The sequence below is a fragment of the Alligator mississippiensis genome, chromosome 1 (assembly GCF_030867095.1).
Source record: "Alligator mississippiensis isolate rAllMis1 chromosome 1, rAllMis1, whole genome shotgun sequence".
Classification (NCBI taxonomy): Eukaryota; Metazoa; Chordata; order Crocodylia; family Alligatoridae; genus Alligator; species Alligator mississippiensis.
Window position 1 is genome coordinate 144067980 of NC_081824.1, and position 19112 is coordinate 144087091.

The following is a 19112-nucleotide window of genomic DNA, read 5'->3' on the forward strand; positions in this document are numbered from 1 at the left end:
CTATTAACCAGCCTACCTGAGCGCGTTGAAACTCTGATAACGATGATAATGACAGTCCGCCTGGCAACATCACTACCAATGAACTGCCTGACATACGTAATCCCGCTCCGCCCCCAGCTGGGAGCGATTGGCTGGGGCTGGACGGGGGGCGTGGCTCAGCGTCCTCCCTTCCCCTCCCGTTCTGCGCTCTGTAACTGAAGCTCTGGCTAACTGCTGGATGGTTAGGAGCGCGCGTCACGCGGCAAGTTCTAGGGGGCGGGACCTCGCAGCCAGCCCCGCCCCCTGTCTTCAAACCTCCCGCCTCATGGCGTCAAGCTAGCGCTGCGCATTCGCATCTACACTTTCAGTCCCGTCCGGTCCCTGCGGTGGGGCTCATCCTCCTCTTCAGGCGGCTGGGCCATGCGGTAGCCGGGCCGCCAGCTTTACGATCCGCAACCGCGGCTGCCCCTGCAGTCCCCCGCCTCCCTGGCCCGTAGCGAATGTGCGGGGCCGACGCGGCCGCTAGCGCGGTTTGGGCGGTTGTCAGGGAGAAACAAGATGGCGGCGGCGGAGGAGGACACGGAGCTGCGGGACCTGCTGGTGCAGACGCTGGAGAGCAGCGGGGTGCTCAACAAGATCAAGGTGCGCGGCGGGGGGCATGGAGCCGACGGGTCTCGCGGCGGGAACAGAGCCTGGCCCAGCGGCACCGGCGCGGCTCAGCCCGGGCCTGCGACCGCCCGGTCCGCGCAGGGGGCTGCGGGGGCCCCGGTCCTGGCACAACCGGAGAGGCGTCTAGTAGGGGCGGGTTGGGAAGGGTCGCGCTGAGTTAGCCCCAAATCCGAGCCGTCCCTTTCTAGCCCGACCCAGAGAGCAGCGTTGCCAGGTCTTAAATAGGAAATTATGGTCTTGGAAGGTCACGATTCTCGCATTTGCGGAGAAACTATCATGTGCTGAAAAACAAATGCAAGTAAGTATGCAGATAAGCCACTTTCTTATTGACTTTATGTTGTTTGTTGTGAGCCACCGAGCACTGGGTCATCAAAATTTAGGTGTTTCCTTATTTTGAGGTGAGCAGTCATAACGTGCTTAACGTAGACCCAAAACCTCCCACTTAGCTGCTGGAGTAGGAAGGTCTTGGCTTTAAGCCTGCTTTATGGAAATGGGAGACTTCTCCCTGGCTTGCCCCAGGGGCTTTACGGCTGAGGGCAAGCAAAACTCAGGGGGATCCGAATAAGTAGGATGCCCACTAAAGATTTTTGGAAACATCTGAAGCCCCAGATGGGGTTGCAGGATGCTTGGTAGTAGTAAGGCAACTTACGGTTCTGGACTAATTCTCAGATTTGGAATTTGTTTTGACTAATTTGGCTTGGACTACAGAAAATTAAACAAAAAAACCAAAACCTCATAAGTCAGTTAAGAAACCCTGAATGTTACCTGGGTTTTGTATACGCTGCATCAGTGAGCTGCCTCAACAATTATCATACACTTTGAACACTTACTGTTATTGATCCTACATTGTACATGGGTTGTAATTGTACAGATACGATAATTATTATACACTTGGCAACACTGACAAAGAGCTGTTCTGCAGCCCAGCTCGGGACCTTGCATCGCCAAATGAGCTGGGGCTGAGTTGTCAGTGAGGGGATTTATTCAGAGCTGTGATCTCTTCCCCTCCCCGGGGTGCCACCAGGTCTGCTGGGACAGCCCTGCCAGCACAAGGCACAGGGTGAATCCAGAGGCTTCCTCCCCCCACCCCTGGTAAAAATGTCCTGCCCTGTTGTGGGTTCCCTGTGGTGCAAGAACTGCCCTGTCATTTCTCTGCAGTCAGAACAAGTGGTGTTTTTCTGATGGGGGAGGGGGAGGCCTGAAGTGTGTTGAGAGCTGCTGATTTGGAGGAAGGTGGACAGCTAGCAAAAGCTCAAGTTGACAAGCATGTTGGAACAAGGGGGAGTTGTTGGTTTGGAAGAGCAGTGGCAGGCTGTGCTGTGTGCCATGCTGCTAAGCAGAAGTCACCTGTTGATGCTTTGCTGCCTCTACCACTTCACATAACAGTTGCGTCCTCAGCTTCATTTCTTGCATCATATTGGTAGGTGAAAAGCACAGTTTGTAGATCCTATATAAGTAATATTGATTATAGTGAAGTTACTGAAGTCCGGCTGCTGCCTCTATTGGGTTTCCTGTGCTTTCTTTCCTTGTGCTTAATTCAAATGTGCAATGTGCTTCAACACGGAAAACTTGCTATAACCAATACAGCACAATTAAGGATTCCTTGGCTGACCACAAATTAATGAAACTTTCATAGAAATATATAGTGTATACTACTGCCTGAATTATTTCTTGTACTTGCAAGGCCTCCTGCACCTACTTCATGAGAACATGAGATTGATTTGTCATGCTGCAGCAGACCAAATGCCTTTGTGCATATCCAGACAAGGTTCCTTGGGTGAATTTGATATCTTTTATTAGATCAACCCACTTTGTGCATATCCTGCCTTTGACAGTGGGAGGTAACTTCTGCCCATAGTTTTCTTGCTCCCAATCAATTGACGTACAGCTTTTCAGTGGCCAGCTAACCAGTAACCATAATCTGAATTGGGAGTAAGCTCAATCTTTTGGTAGTTCTGGTGAAGCAATATTGCTTCTCTTGGTCTCTGACAGATTTTGGTAAACCTTTGTTTTTAAGAACTGTTCAAAAGCAACCCGGTCACTTAAAACCCAAACTTGAAATGGAAGCTGGCTTAATGGGTATAAGGAGAAAGAATACTTTTCTTTCCTGCCAAATGTCAAACAGTGATGCTCATTATATTATTTTCTGTAGTTTTAGTACATATTAATAGCTTTTATTATGGTGCCAAAGTTGAGAGAGAAAGTTATGCTTTGACAGTTGTTGTTTATGTACTGCCAGATGAAATGCAAACTAGTTTCTAGGAACTGGTGAAGGTAAAAACTAGGAAGCAAGTCCTAGAAGGATATCTGTTTAGTGTTGTTTAGAGGTTGATAAGAATAAATACGTAAGAAGATTATCTGGATATAGGTGTGATCTAGCTAAAGTAGACAATGTGAAATTGTCAAGAAGAAAAATATGGAAGGACTGAAAAATAGAACAAAGAGCAGTAGGTAGGACCCGTAACAGGCCTCCAGTAATGCAGCTGAGGGAAATACAGGGCACTTGGGGTCATTGCTGGTCTGCTACAGTGACTTGTGGTGATTAAGTGAAATCTTAGTCCTACCATAGACTAAATGAGGTGGTAATAATCATTAGTGGTTTGGAAACTAGTTTTTTTTGTGCCAAAGTACCCAGCATAGCTATAGATTATTGAACCAGAACATGCAAAGTTTCAATTGCTTTTTAAACCAGTTAATAACTGCTGAACACTGCTCAATATATTTTACTTGTCTTTGAGCACAGCAGAATTGGGGTAAAACCTTAATTTGGTAGTTGGCAGCATACTTACCTACATGTAAATCAATATGTTGTCCACTTCCAGTTGATACATTTTCTATTTCTTTGTCAACTGAACTGAATTATTAACAGAAATATTATCCATGAGAATAGTATTAGTCAGCATTCAAAAATGGCCTGTAAACTGACTGCTGTTTAGATTTGGTAAGCATGGTCCTTTTTAAAAGTAAGTTCTTTGCATACACAATGATCCTGAATGTTCTCCCACTAGTACTGGATGTAGGAGTGTGTCTCTGATGGGATGGAGCTTCTTTCAAGATCATTTTACTCTGATTTAATTGGTTGGAAGTATCACTAATGACGAGGAGTTTCTAGTACTGGCTACCCCTTTTAGCTCTAACAGTGATGGAGCAAGCCTTTCCTGTGATGGTATAAAACTTAACAGGATCTCTGAAAAGTCAGTTGCATTAATTCAATCTAAAAAAAAGAATGTGTAGGAAACTTATTGGGAAGTTGACATCTGGATCCCAGGAGCAAATTAAAAAGTAATAAAGCTGTATTAATTTTAAAGAAGACTTTTTAAAACAACACTTTCAGAGCTCTTTTAAAGATTTTACAAATTTAGGAAATTTTAAGATCTGATTTTGCTTTTATAGCTTCCTTCCATTTGTTGCAGTACACATCTTTTTAAATGCTGAAGTACAGTCTTTTAAAACTGCCAGTCATCTGTCATAGTGAGTGTATTTTACGTGCCAGGATACAGTCATCAACCTATTTCATCTGTTGTCACAGAAGCAACTTCAGAATGACAGCTCACTTTGAACTGGAATAACTGTATAGAAAGACTTAATTCCCCCCTCCCCCCCCCCATACATTTGTTTTTAAATAATGATACCTAAGCTTAGATTTCTTCCACTTCCACTTGGGTGCCAAAGAAAATCAAATGCACTACACACTAAAATGACTTTTAATCGTACAAATCAATATCCATTTCTTAAAAAGCTTTTTCACCTCTGGTCAAATATAAACTTTGGGATAACTTCAACAGCAACTGTTGCTGTTGCTTAACTCATTAAATCTACCTGCTAGCTATTGAGCCATTTAACTAGATGAGGACTTTTTAAAGGGGTGAATTTCTTAGCCAGAAATGTGTAGAACAAAATATTTGAAGGGTATGTAAACACTGAATGAAAGACAAGGGAAAGTGAAATATAAGCATTCAAAATAAAGGCTTGCCTAGAGTGGAATCTCTTCCTTGATTAAGAAAAGATTCATGAAATTATAGTCCACTTAGATTTGTACAACGCATCCATAAATTTTTAAACAAATTCCTGTTATAGTGGTATTTAAGGTTAAAACTTAAGAGATTTGATTTTTTTTTCCCTTTGTAAATGTGCTGACCATTAGATGAATTATTTGTGGATTTTATAATTAAACTTTACTTAAATTTCGATTTGGGCAAGTCAGTCCCAAGGCTGCTGTGACCATTACTTAAACTTTGATTATGTTTTATCTGTACATTTCACAGTAGAACTGTATACTAAGCATGGGGTTTCAAGGCCAGCTGAAGGAGTTGATTTTTTTGGCTCTCTTAAAACCTGCATACAAATTAGATGGCCAAACCTTTTGGCAGTTTGAAAGTCCCATCCTGAATATAGAAATGATGCAATAGGCCATGCTGTTCAAAATCCTTCTCTCCTTGTTGCGTCTGCTCTTTCAGATTAGATTTTTCTTTCCAAGTCATTGCATATTGCTTTAAATATATTAATGACACCAGAGTATATTGAACAATTTGTATTGCTGTTAAGAAGCAGCTTTTAGTTTAAACAAATATGTGGTAGGTAGCTTGCTGCTGCTCGTGTTTTGTTTGTGGGGGGGAAAAACAGTTCTTGAAGAAATACTGTCTTTTTTAATTTGCTAGGCAGAACTACGAGCAGCTGTATTTTTGGCATTAGAAGAGCAAGAAAAGGTAGAGGTAAGGAGACCAGTACCTTCTCTTTCAGCTTTTTATAATTGTTTTGTGAGTAAAACTTATGCAAGTAAACAATATAGTAGTTTCCATTACTTTTCACCGATTCCCTTAAAGTGGTTTGATGCATTTCAATCTATTGTTGTGGTTTGGGGCTTTTCCTCCCTCATTTTTAGTAGCATTAGAATCAGACTTTTAAAATAATAGAACAGGAGTATTGAGTCTTACTGTTTCTTGAATAGTGGTTCACACTAAAGTTATGAAAAACGAGGGTGTTTTTGTTTGTTTTTCATTTTTTAAAGAGCACTTTCTATTGAATCATAAAATCCTGCGTTTTGTAAGATCTGTTTGGATTCACAAAATCTCATTTGGAACGATTTCATATATTTATCCAAAACAATATCTGCATTGTATCCAGTTGACCAGAATGACTGTAAAGAAGAGATTCTAATCTACAAAATGTGTTTTCTGACATGTTTGCTATTGTCTTGATCAATGTTGTACTAAATCACGATAAATTACTTCCAAAATATCGAAGATGATGCCAGTTTCAAGAAACATTATTAATTTGCCAAGAACTCAACCTGTGTGCATGTGTGTACACGCTAGTATTTTCTGTAGGAACACGATTGGTTTACTTAGGGATAAATTACTTGCATCCAGAATTGGAGCCTCTCCATTTTAAATATAAGTTTAAGAAAAATGGTATAATAGTTTAGTTACAGTTTTCAGTAAAACAATAAACAATATATATAATTAAATAACATTATATAATGTATGCTAAAGCATACAATAAAGTTATCTGTTTTACCAGTTTACACAAAATTTAAACACAGGTGACTTGTCCTCTGTTTATTACCCTCCCTGGCATCCACCATGATTGGCTAGGGATGTTTCTTCTGGAGACTCTAAACCATTCTGTTCAACAGCTATTAGATTTGTCATCTGTGAATTAGTCTGGTCCATTTTTTAACCTGGCTGTGTTATCTGCCTCCACTACCATCTCATGTGACAATGTATTTCACAAGTTTCATAGTTGGTAGGGTTGGAAGGAACCTGAGCAGATCATTAAGTCCGACCCCCTGCCATGGCAGGAAAAAGTACTGGGGTCAAATGACCCCAGCAAGGTGTTTGTCTAAACTCCTCTTAAAGACCCCCAGGGTAGGAGTCAGCACCACTTCCCTTGGAAGTTGGTTCCAGATCCTAGCCACCCTGACTGTGAAGTAGCGCCTCCTGATGTCTAGTCTGAATCTACCCTCTGCCAACTTGTGACTTATTTCTAGTCACTCCTGGTAGTGCTCAGGGGAACAGGGACTCCCCCAATGCCTGGTGGTCCCTCCTGACTAGTTTATAAACGGCCACTAGATCCCCCTTGGCATTCTCTTGTGGAGGCTGAACAGGTTCAGGTCCCTTAGCTTCTCCTTGTAGGGCCTGCCCTGCTGCCCCCTGATCATGCGAGTGGCCCTCCTCTGGACCCGCTCCAAGTTGTCCACATCCCTCCTGAAGTGCAGTGCCCGTAACTGGACGCAGTACTCCAACTGCGGCCTGACCAGTGTCGCATAGAGGAGGAGGATCACCTCCTTAGGCCTGCTTGAGTTGCATTTGTGGATGCATGACAAGGTACAGTTGGCCTTCCTGACTGCATCCCCACACTGCCGGCCTACGTTCATTTTGGCATCAATAATGACTCCAAGATCCTTTTCTGCCTCTGCACTGACAAGAAGGGAGTTCCCCAGCCTGTAGGTATGCTGCTGGTTCCTGCTCCCCAGGTGCAGTACTCTCAACTTGTCAGTGTTGAAACCCATCCTGTTCTCATCTGCCCACCCCTGTAACCTGTCTAGGTCCGATGCATTGCACAAAAAATTACTTTCTCTTGTTAGTTTTAAATTTACCTAATCTCAGTAGGTGACTCCTAGTTCTAGTATTCTGGGACTTGGTGAATAACTTCCCTGTTCACTTTATCTGTACCCTTCATGATTTTATAGATGTCTCTTCTCACCACCCACCCTTTCAGCTTTCTTCTTTCAAAACTGAGGAGTCCTAGCCTTTTTAGTCTCTCCTGGTATGGCAGCTGCTCAGTATCCCTAATCATTTTGGTTGTCCTTCTCTTTACCTCTTGTTATTCTACTACATTCTTTTTCAAGTGTAGGGACCAGAACTGCACTTGGTATTCAAGATGTGGCTCACCATGGATTTGTATAATGGCATGATGATATTCTGTTTTGTTTTCAGTTACCTTAATGATGCCCAACATTTTACTGGGTGTTTGATCACTGCTGCACATTGAACTGACATTTTTAGAGCTATGTACAGTGATTCCATAGTCTTTTTCCTGAGTCATAATAGCTAGTTCAGAATACAGCCTTGTATACCTATAGCTCAGTTTTTTTCCTCCATGTGCATTACCTTGCACTTGTTGATATTTGAAGTTCATCTGCCTCTTTATTTTACTCACTCACTCAATTTGGTAAGATCTTTCTGCAGCTCCTCTCTCAGCTTGGGATTTGACTGCCCTGAATAATTTGGTATCATCTGCAACCTTGGAGATTTCAGTGAGCACCATCATTTCGATATCATTGATGAAAACGTTGAATAAAGTTAGGTCTTCCACAGATACCTGCAGAACCTCTCTTTTGACTTCCTTCCATCCTGGAGAGAGAGTACTTAGTCCTATCCTTTGCTTTCTGTCTTTTAACCAGGACTCAATCTATAAAAGAACCTTCCCTCAAATTCTGTGGCTACACTTTTATTTTTTTATTTTTTTTTTAAGCCTTTGAGGGACTTTGTCAAAAACTTTGGGAGTCCAAATATATTATGTCAGTTTGATCTTTCTGGATCTTCCTACGTGCTTGTTAACATTGTCCAAGTACCCCAGCTTATTGGTGAGACAGAATTTCCCATTACAGAAACTGCTGACTTGTTCCCCAGCTGATCATATTTGTCCATGTGACTGCTGATTTATTCTTTATTATAGATTCCACCCAATTGCCAGGGATGGAGGTGAGACTTCCTAGTGTGTAGTTCCCAGAATTACCTGCGGAGTTTTTTATAAAGATGGGTGTTAGGTTGGCAGGCTCCCAATCTATTTGAAATGATAGGTGTTACTGTATAATATTCGCAGTGGTTCTGCAGTTTTACCTTTTAAGTTCCTTCAGATCTCTTGGGTGAACGCTGTCTGAGCCTGGTGACTTATTAGTATTTAATTTATCAATTTGTTCCAAAACTTCTTAAAATGGAACATAGGCAGACAAAGTTCTTTGGGTAAATCTGATATTTTTTATTAGACCAATAAAAGATAATTGTATTAACCCAAAGAAACATGTCTGCCTTAGATGAACATGGCTACAACCAACGTCTGTAAAAACATAACACAGCATATATTAAAACAGAACACAGTATATGGTGATATAAAAATGAAGTTAAGCTTTTTTTTTTTTTTTAAATGCAAAGAAAATAAATGTCATCTAACTTGCCGAGTCTCCTTCAACTTAAAATAATTTTTCACAGTGAAACTACATTCCCAAAGGCTCATAATAAAAGTTTTATGACTATATTTATTATGGCCACATAGCTATGCCACTTTGCTATTATTACTAATATATGTAATATCAAAGTATATTTTTATTTGGTAAACTGAATTATATATCCTAGGTATAATAGTAAACCATTGCATGTGCCAAAACACTTGCTCAGGTCTTACATTTCTTAGCAGTGTAAAAGAATTTATATTAATTACCTTTTTTAATTTTTATCTTTTAACAGAACAAAACACCCTTGGTAAATGAAAGCTTGAAAAAGTTTTTAAGTACAAAAGATGGTAAGTTTTATTTAGGAACTTTAAAAATTTGAGATGTGTAAAACTTAACACTTCTCAAAAACATGTTTGAGGAATAGGAAGTTGAATCTGTTCTTGTTCTAATATGAACTTGATGCTTGTTTATAGTGTCAATTCCTGTTCTTGTTAACGAGAAGTTAGTGCTATCATTGGCAAGCTCTGATCTTGAGTTTTCAAAGCTAATATATGGTGATTGCTGTGTTTGTATTTGGGATGAACAGTTTCTTTAGAGATGAGTAAAGTATTTGAATTAATTGCTTAGAAAACAAATCAAGAAATGGCAAAATAATTCTAACTCAGTCAAGCCTTTCCAGGGTAGGAAAATGACAGTCTGAAATTGTGAAATTAGAGTGCAAATGTGCAGTACTAAAAGTATGAATGGTAGAAGTTCCAAGGTGAAAGTGTGTTTTTGAAATGTCTTAGCTAGATTAGAAAAACATGAATTAATTCTTAGGGCCTGGGTCTTGGAAGCTGCTTCCAAGACTGTTGCTCAAGCAGTTCTTTGGAGAAAATGGTCTAATTTAGATAAGTTATTTATTTGAAATGAATTTTTTTTTTATATAGTCAAATGTTGACATCACTGGTAGAAAATACAAATATGTGTTGAGGATCTCTTGGTTCATATAGGATACAGGATCATTAACTTTTAGATGAACATTTCAGATAACTTTTTCTGTTTTCTTTATAGGTCGTGTGGTAGCTGGTCTTGTTGTAGAATTTCTTCAGTTTTTCAATCTTGACTTTACGTTAGCTGTTTTTGAGCCTGAATCAAGCACAGTAAGGAAGATACTATTCTTAATCCCATGCTAGACTGATAGATAGAACTTGAAATAAAAAAATTCAAAATCTGCATTGGATTTGTCTAAAACATCCATTCATGTTCATAAGGTAACTTTTATAGGATCTTTTATTGAGCTACCTGTTAGTTCACACTAGCCCTAGTTTGGCACTGGGAAAAAATCAGACTTATATGATTGGTGGCTTATTTTTTAGAAGAAAAGTTGACTTAGCTGAAAATTTAATGCTTTGCCAGTTCTTTTGTCTCTCTTTGTATGTCACTTATTAAAATTTGTCATTATTTTAAAAGTTTTGTCTGAGCTGTGTGTGTTCACTAGAACATAGGGCTTATCATAATGGAAAAGTAACAGTCTAGGTCAGATTTTACAAATTGATTTATTTATCATGTGCCTATCAATTTGTGCTAGTCAGACTATTCTGTTTCAACTTCTAAACACTTTCATTTATATTATAAACACTCAAGTGACATATATTTTATATACAACTTTTTCAGCTAAATGGACTTGACAGTCGTGAGAATTTAGCCAGAGACTTAGGAATTATAGAAGCCGAAGGTACTGTAGGTGGTCCATTATTGTTGGAGGTGATTAGAAGATGTCATCAGAAAAAGGTTTCCAGCAGTGCTGAAGTAAGTATTGTTAAGATGTATAATGCTTTTTTCCCATTTAATTCTTTAAGGATAAACTATTTGACCAAATTACAGTGGATGAGCAACCTTTCTCCAAAGTTACTATCTGTGCAGAATTTTCACTCTTGGATCTTAGCTTTTTGGTGTTTGTTTTGGTGGATCTTCAGTAGTTCTTGAAATTGAATAATTGACAAACAACATGCATTAAAATCTTGCTTAGTATGATCTAAGCAAGTTGTTGAATAGCATCAAAAAAGGAAGTATTGTATTATAGACCTCTTCTGCCATGCATTAGATTTTCACTGTACACTACAGGTATTTTTTTTACTAGTTATTAAAATATAGTCCATGTGTGCTGCACAGCTAGGTAGCTATTGAGCAGGTAGTGACTACTGAGACTGTCATCTTGGCATCTGCACATGCTTTTTAGGATAAAGTCATCTGGCTGATGTGATTCTGATAGCTGGTGAACATATCTTGACCGCCAAGATAGTAAATTCAAAGGCTATCGGCTGATAATCAATATGGAATAAGTATTGTTGTGTGTGGCATGAGGCAAAACCTCCAGGATAAAGCAATGTAAAATGATTAACACAGTTAAAAATATGAATCAACTTTAAAATAAACAAATTACAAGGACTAAGAACTATCCATACACATGTTTAAACTGAGTGGTGCAAGTGAGAGTCCCATTAGATTGTATCTTTAGAGAAGCAGAATTATATGGAAGTAATTTGTCATTATTTGCATCCCATCCCAGATCCTCACTCTTATGTAATAAACTGCATAAGGGCTGTCAGAAAAGAGGGGGGAAAAGATGAATTGCAGTGAGCATCAGTAAGAAAGCCATTGCAAACGATGTACGGACAAATGCACGCTTAGTATGTTTAGCACTTATACTGTGCTTATTGAGGTACTGGTATGTTTGCAACTTTTGACCAGTAAGTAAGAAGACAAAGTAGTCTACCCAGCAAAGCTCTGTACATTAGAATTGTGGATCTCGGGTTACCTTTGCCCAGAATAATGTTGCTCCATTTAAGTGAAATAATCTTTCTAATTTGAGTGTATATTCTAATTTGAATATCTATTTATGTCCATTTTTCCTCCCCCAACCAGCTAAAGCATTGTCAGTAGGGCTGTGCGAAGCTTTGCCAGCTTTTTTGTTTTGATGCTGTTTTGACTCGTTTTGAGCTCTAAACAGAGAAATGGAAACCAAACGAAAGACTTTGAAACAGCCTTGAAACAAAATGAGGCCAGTGAAAATGTTTTGAGTTTTGAAGCAGCATCCAGGTGGTAGGAGGCAGGGGAGAGCCATGGCTGTGCTCTGAGCAGCTCCACAGCCGCATGTGACTCAGCCCTGGTGGAGCTGATAGGACACAGCTGGCTGTGCCTGCCTCCAGACACCAGGCTGTGCTCCGATTGGCTCTGCCAGCCCCATGTTGCTCAGCCCGGTGATGGAAGGTGGAGCTAAGTTCCACGTGGCTATTCTCCACCTCCTGCCACCGAGCTGACTTCTCCAGGGCTGCGAGTCGCTGGGATCTGGGCCCGGTGGGGGGGAGCGCCTCCCGCTGTCGGGAGGGCTGCAGGGTCTGTGCTGGATTCCTTCCAGGGGTGCAGGCCCGTGATCTGCCTGCCTGATCACAGGATGCTGCTCCTGCTCCCTGGCTTCTGCTTGTCAGCAGCTTGAGATGTAGTTTCCTAGAAACCCTTACACCTATCTCCTTGAAACTTGGTGGGCTTCATGTCCTGAGAAGGGGCTACGATCCCTGCAAGTTTAATCAGAATCGGGCAAGAAATGACAAAGTTATAGGCTGTTTCATGCTTTCCCATTATAGCCTATGGGTGAAACAGCAAAACAGGTTTGACGGAATGGAACAGTGTTTTCGAAACTAAACAAAACACTGTTCCGTTGAAACGGAAGTCGAAGCGGAACGCTGCTGTTCCGCACAACCCTAATTGTCAGCTCTAACCCTCAAGTTTGAGCATTAGCTTCTTTCCTCTATGGTTCTTTTATATTCCAACTGCATTTCTCATGATTTCCTAATGTCAGACTTGTTTCTTATTTGAGAACCAGTTTAGGAATTCCTTAAGTTATGTGTATTGTATCTCTCTGAAGTACTTGTCTCTTGCAACCCATATTACAAAATAATCCAGAAATGTTTGCAAATCAAAGCATGGATGGGTAAATTTATCCCTCTTCTGTTGCTAACGTACGGAGAAAAATGTTCTTGGTAAGGACTTTTATACTTGCAAGTGTATCAGTTCATTTTTATAAGGTGACTTTTTCCTTAAAATAAATTCAAGAATCAGAATATTTTTATAGAAAACTGGCTAATTGCCCGCAAGAGTGATTAGGGAGGCGGACACAGGAGAAGGGGATGGGATAGTGCTGCCACCTAATGGCCCATGCTGCCACTTTTCTGCCTCTTGCAGGGAGTGGAGTGGGGGAGTTGAGGCCAGCACTGCTGGTCCTTGGTGCAGCTTTGGGATCATGGCGGTGCTCCCCCATGCTTGGAGCACTCTGATTGGCTGTTTCCGTCAGCCAATCAGAGCGCAAATAAAGCATTACGGACAGACGTAGGCTTTTATAACATTAGGATTATAATAATGTTGTTGCAAATGGAATGGAATTCTGGTACAGCTTTGATCGAGTGTTTTTTCTCATGCTTCTTCAAAGTGTTAGATCAGCAAGTAAATATAGGAACAGTAAGTTAATAGGAAAATTTATTAAACATTGTAATAGAATACTATAATAAATTACATAATTACTGTTGTTACTAATATAATTTATTATTCTTCTTACACCTTGGCTTTGAACTGAGGATTGGTCAAATAACACTTCTAACTTTAGTACTCAGCTGGTCTTTGGTACACTTGTGACTTATGCTTTTTTTTACTTTTTTCACTTTTTGATTGAAAGTATTTTTGAAAGATCACTAAAATGTGTTTTACAAAATATTAACTTACAGAAGAGACTAGGGCAACAAATGTCTCCTACACATTCACAGGTTTTACTGGATGTTCAGGATTTTTCTCCAAGAGCAAAAATGGCTGCTCCAGGACAAAAAATAACTAGGGAACAATCAGGGTTAAGACACTCCTGGGAGAGTGAATTCCTGTACATCTTTTCTTTGAGAGAAGCTACAGCAAAGTCCTCCAGCATCCATAGTGTTTTGTTCTTGTCCACAGGAGACAATGTGTTGCTTGCTGGACTGTATTGCTCCAGCCAAGCAGAGAGAAGAACACAATCCCCATATTTTGCTGCAGGGAGATATTGGCTGACCTTGAACAGTCTGGGTCAGTCAGTTGGGACTGTGCTGTGCACTTCTGTCATCTGTCTGTGGGCAGACTTGGGGCATCTGCAGAGCATAATGGGATGTGTGTACAGAAGTCCCTTAATGATGCAGTGTCAGCATTGCAAGCTCTGCTTCTCAGGGCTCATCATTCAAATGTCTGTTCAGGGTCTCTAGGTAAGGCTTTTTTGTTGTTGTTGCTGGGGGGGGGGGTTTCTGCCAGGAAAACAAACCCAGGAGAATTCTTGCAGATCATTTGAATGTGTGCATGCAGGTTGAAGCAGTAAAATTAAATTAATGACATGTGTGCTAGAAGCACACTGAAAGAAATATAGGAGACCACATTTATTTTCAGTTTTGTCTCAGATGGAGATGCATCAGAAAACATTACGCTTACCTGAATTACAAAGCTGATATGTGTAACTGACTTGGACCCAGAACATGTATAAGCTAGAGATGTCAGTTAATCACCATTAATGTGTTAATTGGCTCATGCATTAACTTTGTTTTACCGCATTAGTCAGCCATGTGGTTTTGGAGCCTGCGCCCAGGCTCTGCTCCACCACTCTCATTGCAGCCTCTGGGCCACGCAGCAGTCAGTGGTGGCAGTGCAGAGGAGCCTCAGGGCAGCCTGGGCCTGGGCTCCAGGCAGCTACAGCAGGAAGGCTGGGTGTGGAGGCAGGGACGTGTGTGCACAGACAGACACACAGATGGGGCAGATTGAGGCCCTCACAGTGAGGGAGAGAGTGGGGAAGGGGCTATGGTGAATGGGGCCCTGGGCTGGGCCGAGTTGTGGGACAGAGCTGTGAGTGGCTTGTCTAGGAGCGTGACTCCATGCCTCTGCGTGCACCCCTGAGGGAGGCATGGGCGGTATATGCCCTCCAGATTTTGTGTGCGGTGCAGAGACGGACTGTCTGCTACAGGCTGGGGCTCTGTGCCCTGCTGTCTTTGCCCCAGGAGCCATGCACTGGCTGCACATCCCCTGACCACCCAGAGGCAGGAAACCAACTTGGTGTTGTGCGGCTCTCGAGGCAAAGGCAGCGGAGCGTGGAGCTCCAGCCCACAGAGGGCAGCCTGCGTTTGGCCCATGCACAAATCCAGGGAGCACATGCTTCCCCATGCCTTTCCTGTGGATGCATGTAGTGGCAGGGAGCCATGCCTCCTCCCCCTCTCCCCCTGGACAAACGGCCCACAGCTCTGTCCCACGGCCCATCCCTGCCCTACTCCCTCCCTCATTGCGGGAGACTTGATTTGCACTCCTTGTCCCTTCCTTCTTCCCCCACCCCCCTCACCCATTCCCTTCCATAGACTTACCTCCTGGGTGCTGCTTGACAAACCACTGGGCTGCATTCTGTAGGGTTACCATATTTTATTTAAAAAAAGGACACCTTTCGGGGCGGGGGGAATAATATGATTAGGTGGGGCAGTGATGTGCCCATGTCCTGCCCCTCGCTCCCCAGCCCTGCTGCTGCCCCTTACTCCTGACCCACAGTACCCTGCATCCTGTCAGGGCATGTGGGCATTCCCTACCCCCTGGGCCACCCCCCCCACACCCCCCTCCCCCATAACCATACAAAATACCTACATAACTTTGAATTTTTCTGTGCGTAGTTTTGAGTTTTTAGCTGTGTGATTAAAATTGTGATTAATTGCCACTAATTTTTTTTAATTGCACAAGTAATCACAATCACTTTTTTTTAATAGTTTGACAACCCTAGTTTAAATACTTATATATAAACAAAATGTGAGAGAATTTTACTTCAAAATAGTTATGGATTTCTAAAAATGGAAACTCATTGCTACAATTTAGAAGAAATGGAAGTAGGGAGAGTTGTTTTGTTTTTTATAGTCTTCTATGTTGAACTGTAGCATGATACATTCCTATGAAATCTTAAATATGTTATTTCTTTGGGAAATCTTGATTTTTTTTTTTTTTTTAGGTAGCTCCAGTTCTATCTGATATTGTGCGCTCGCCACCAAAATCACCTGATGAGAGATCAAGCACACATACAATACCAAGTAAGGTAAGTTTGCTATATAAAATAAATTACTAGGTAACATAATATGCAAATGTGTGGTAAAATAAACTAGAAAGGACTTTTCTGTTAAAGATGATTTATTGCAGAAGTGTTGATCAGGTACTTATCAAGAATTTTTCAGCCTTTTTTTCTCAGCTGGTTTTAAGTATTCTCCTTCCTTATACTCTCCTTCTGTATCCAAATCTAAATGGAAGAACCATATTAAGCATGTCAGCAGTAACGGGGGTCAAACCATTTAATCATTTCTTTTAATTTTATAGTCTTAAATGGAAGCTAGTTGTCAAGTCAGTACATACATATACAAATATGAATAGATAAATTTATGCATATCTACATATGGGTGTGCTCTGAAAGGGAATTATCTCATTATCGTCAGTTTGTAGTGTATGGTCACGGTAGCCCTTTGTGATCCATGTTTTTTAAGTTGTAACCTCATTTGGGGTCCTGGCTCACAATTTGGGAACTGCTGTTGTAAGCGGTTTTGGTAAGAAGTGCAGTGTGCTGTTACTATCCCTTTTTGGGGGAGGGATGGATGTCACAATGTATTAAGCATAAATGGAAGGGTTGATATGTTGCAGGTAGCGGTACTATATCATGAGGTACAATATGATGAGGCATACACTGATTTGAGTAACTTGTGTGCAGTTATTTAAAGAAGATTAAAATGCTCTTGTCTGTTTTCATCCAGCTCTAGCTATCCTTTCTTCTTCGTTTAAGATGATTGTTGTTCTTAATTTTAATTTGAATATTAGATTGGTTTCGTTTCTCTCCTTTTATTCCAGTTCTCCAAACTGGAATGTGCATCAGGAGGTGAATGTGTACAGTGTTGTATTGCAGCAGTAGTTTCATACTTTGCTTGTTGTTCTTTCAGATCTGTGTTCCAGCAGCTTTTATTGTAGTATCACGTACAGCTAGACATACATCATCCTTCCTTTTAAATACTGTTATTGAGAGCAGCAGAAATCAGATGAGTCTTTCATGTGATAATAAAACTGAATGTTAAAATATCTTGTGATTAAAAGCAGTGGAGGTTAAAAAAGCAATATGGCAGAATAGGAAAAACAGTATAGCCTGGTAGAAAAAAGGAGAACTGGAATAGTTGCATAATTGGGGCAATTTGAGTTCTTGTGTCCCAATTAAATAGCTCTTTCATTTAACGTTGTGTAAGGCTATGTGTAAGTTTTTGCAACTTAAATCACATCTGTTGCCTGGTTTTGTGTTATCCTTTTTCTTGTTTAGAACTTAACTGTAATAAATGGATCCATTGTAAAGGGTCAGAAGATGAAAGTTGACTAAATGCATTACTGAGTGTCTCATGATTGTTCTATGTAACAGAAAATAAAAGCAAACTGATGAACTTTTTAGTTGTTGTGTAACATTTGTAATTAATGTGGTACTTAGACCAAACATCATCCTAGCAAAGCAAGTTGTAGCAAGTATGATCCTTTTAAAGCAACAAAATACTCATTTATCTTAGAGTATTGTTTTCTGGAGTTGAAGTTAGATTCCCTAATTACTCAGCCCCATTTAAGTGCCTTCAATTGTGTATAGGAATAGCTGAACACCTATTGGGAGTGGGGGCACGTGCCACAAGTGGTATGCAGCAGGCAGGGAGAACAGCAGCAGTTGCTCAAGGAGGAAAGAGCAGAGCAACAGATTGGACAGGAGAAGGGGTAGGGCTCTACCTTATAGCATACTTGCCAAAAAGATTGCCTTCCACTAGTTTAAACTTTGGAATAATCTCCTATAGGATATGATTAGCTGTTCCATAACTTAGAACAGCTTATAGAAAAAAATACTTATAAAACTATCTCTGGGTATATACTTATGCATCCAAAATCTTTAAGTAAAAGAGCAGCCTGTCTCCCCTCTTTTGTGTTTTTTGTTTTGTGTTTTGCTTCTGTAGTTTGTTCTAAGTGTGTTTTTGGGGTGGTGTGTGTGTGTGTGTGTGTGTTTTCCAACCTTAAATGATGACTGTTCTGTTGGCTGGTGCTATTTTGGAATAACCGGAGTGGCATTCATCTCTCTCTAGTTGTATATTCAGACACTATTGATAACTTTGTGCAAATTAACATGTTACGTCCATAATAAATGGAAATTAAATGACAATTTTTGCTGGTTTGAATGCTAGGCTTAGCTGACAGTTCTTGTTATGTACCTTTATATATTTTTAACTTAAGTCTCAGGTTCCTTATTAAGAAGAATTACTTTCTTTACTCTAGCTCCGTTTGGCCATGTTCAAGTGTTATATTTATACCGGGAGAATCGCCACTTTCCCAGTAGAAACAACAAGCATATACATGTTCACACTGTTTCTCCAGGACCATAAATGGGGATTCTGGGGAAATAAACTGGCTCAACTCCAACCCAGGAGAAGGTGCTCCTGGGAGAGTTTCTCACAGGATAATGAATCCTTGTACGCTTTGCATGGTTTTGGTGCCAGGAGCCAAGCGGAAGAAGCAGTTCCACACGCCCCCTTTCCACTTCTCACACCAGGGAACTCCTGTGTAAAGAGCTGGCAGGGGCTTTTCCCTACTGCTTCAATCCTCCTGGGAACAGAAAGATTGGATCAGCTGCTCCCTATGCTTTCCCCAGACAGATCACCCTGGTTTTGGGATGGTGTAACGAGTAAGGGGGAGAGTACAGTTGCAGATGGAACACCTATACTGCTCCCTCTCCAGGAATCATCTCCAGCAGTAGAAATTTTCTACTCCTAGAAACTAGAGCTATATCAACTGTTACCTGACAGATTCTATTTAACATCAATAACTGTCTTTGGGTAGAAGAATTCAAATATTCTTGAAATTTTCAGCAAGTTGGGGGAAAGAGTATGGCTTTAGAAGAAGAGAAGCTTAGCTGCCTTATCTTGCTGTTTAAATTATCATGCTATATAAATAGAAACTGGAGTAGCTTAAACTGCTCAAATTTTGTTTTTCATTTATTTTTGTGCTGTTGTTATTTTATTCTTATGCTCAGATACCAAGGTATAAAGGACTTCGTAAGCAGGAAAAGTGCTTGGACAAGGCTGGTGAGCAGGTAAAATGCACAAGAGAAGGCACTCCAGGTGTTTTTAGTTTTTCTTTTAGGAAAAAAACATACTAAAATTTTAAAAAATTCCCTACAATGGACTTGATGCATACACTAAAATACAACTAGTGGTATACT

The 19112-nt window shown here is 40.8% G+C and overlaps 1 protein-coding gene across 4 annotated transcripts in view; it reads left to right on the forward strand.

Moving 5' to 3' along the window:
• Positions 1-262: 262 nt before the first annotated feature.
• CEP43 (centrosomal protein 43) overlaps positions 263-19112 on the forward strand; it is a 43329-nt gene continuing 24479 nt past the window's right edge. The window contains exons 1-7 of one of the 4 annotated variants that reach the window (XM_019479842.2): positions 263-621; positions 5307-5360; positions 9117-9171; positions 9878-9966; positions 10481-10615; positions 15849-15932; positions 18924-18983. In XM_019479842.2, coding sequence (XP_019335387.1) covers positions 538-621; positions 5307-5360; positions 9117-9171; positions 9878-9966; positions 10481-10615; positions 15849-15932; positions 18924-18983 — 561 coding nt within the window. In that variant the 5' untranslated portion in view covers positions 263-537. The remainder of the gene's footprint in view (positions 622-5306; positions 5361-9116; positions 9172-9877; positions 9967-10480; positions 10616-15848; positions 15933-18923; positions 18984-19112) is intronic. The other 3 variants (XM_006261049.4, XM_019479843.2, XM_006261050.4) reach the window with 3 other exon arrangements.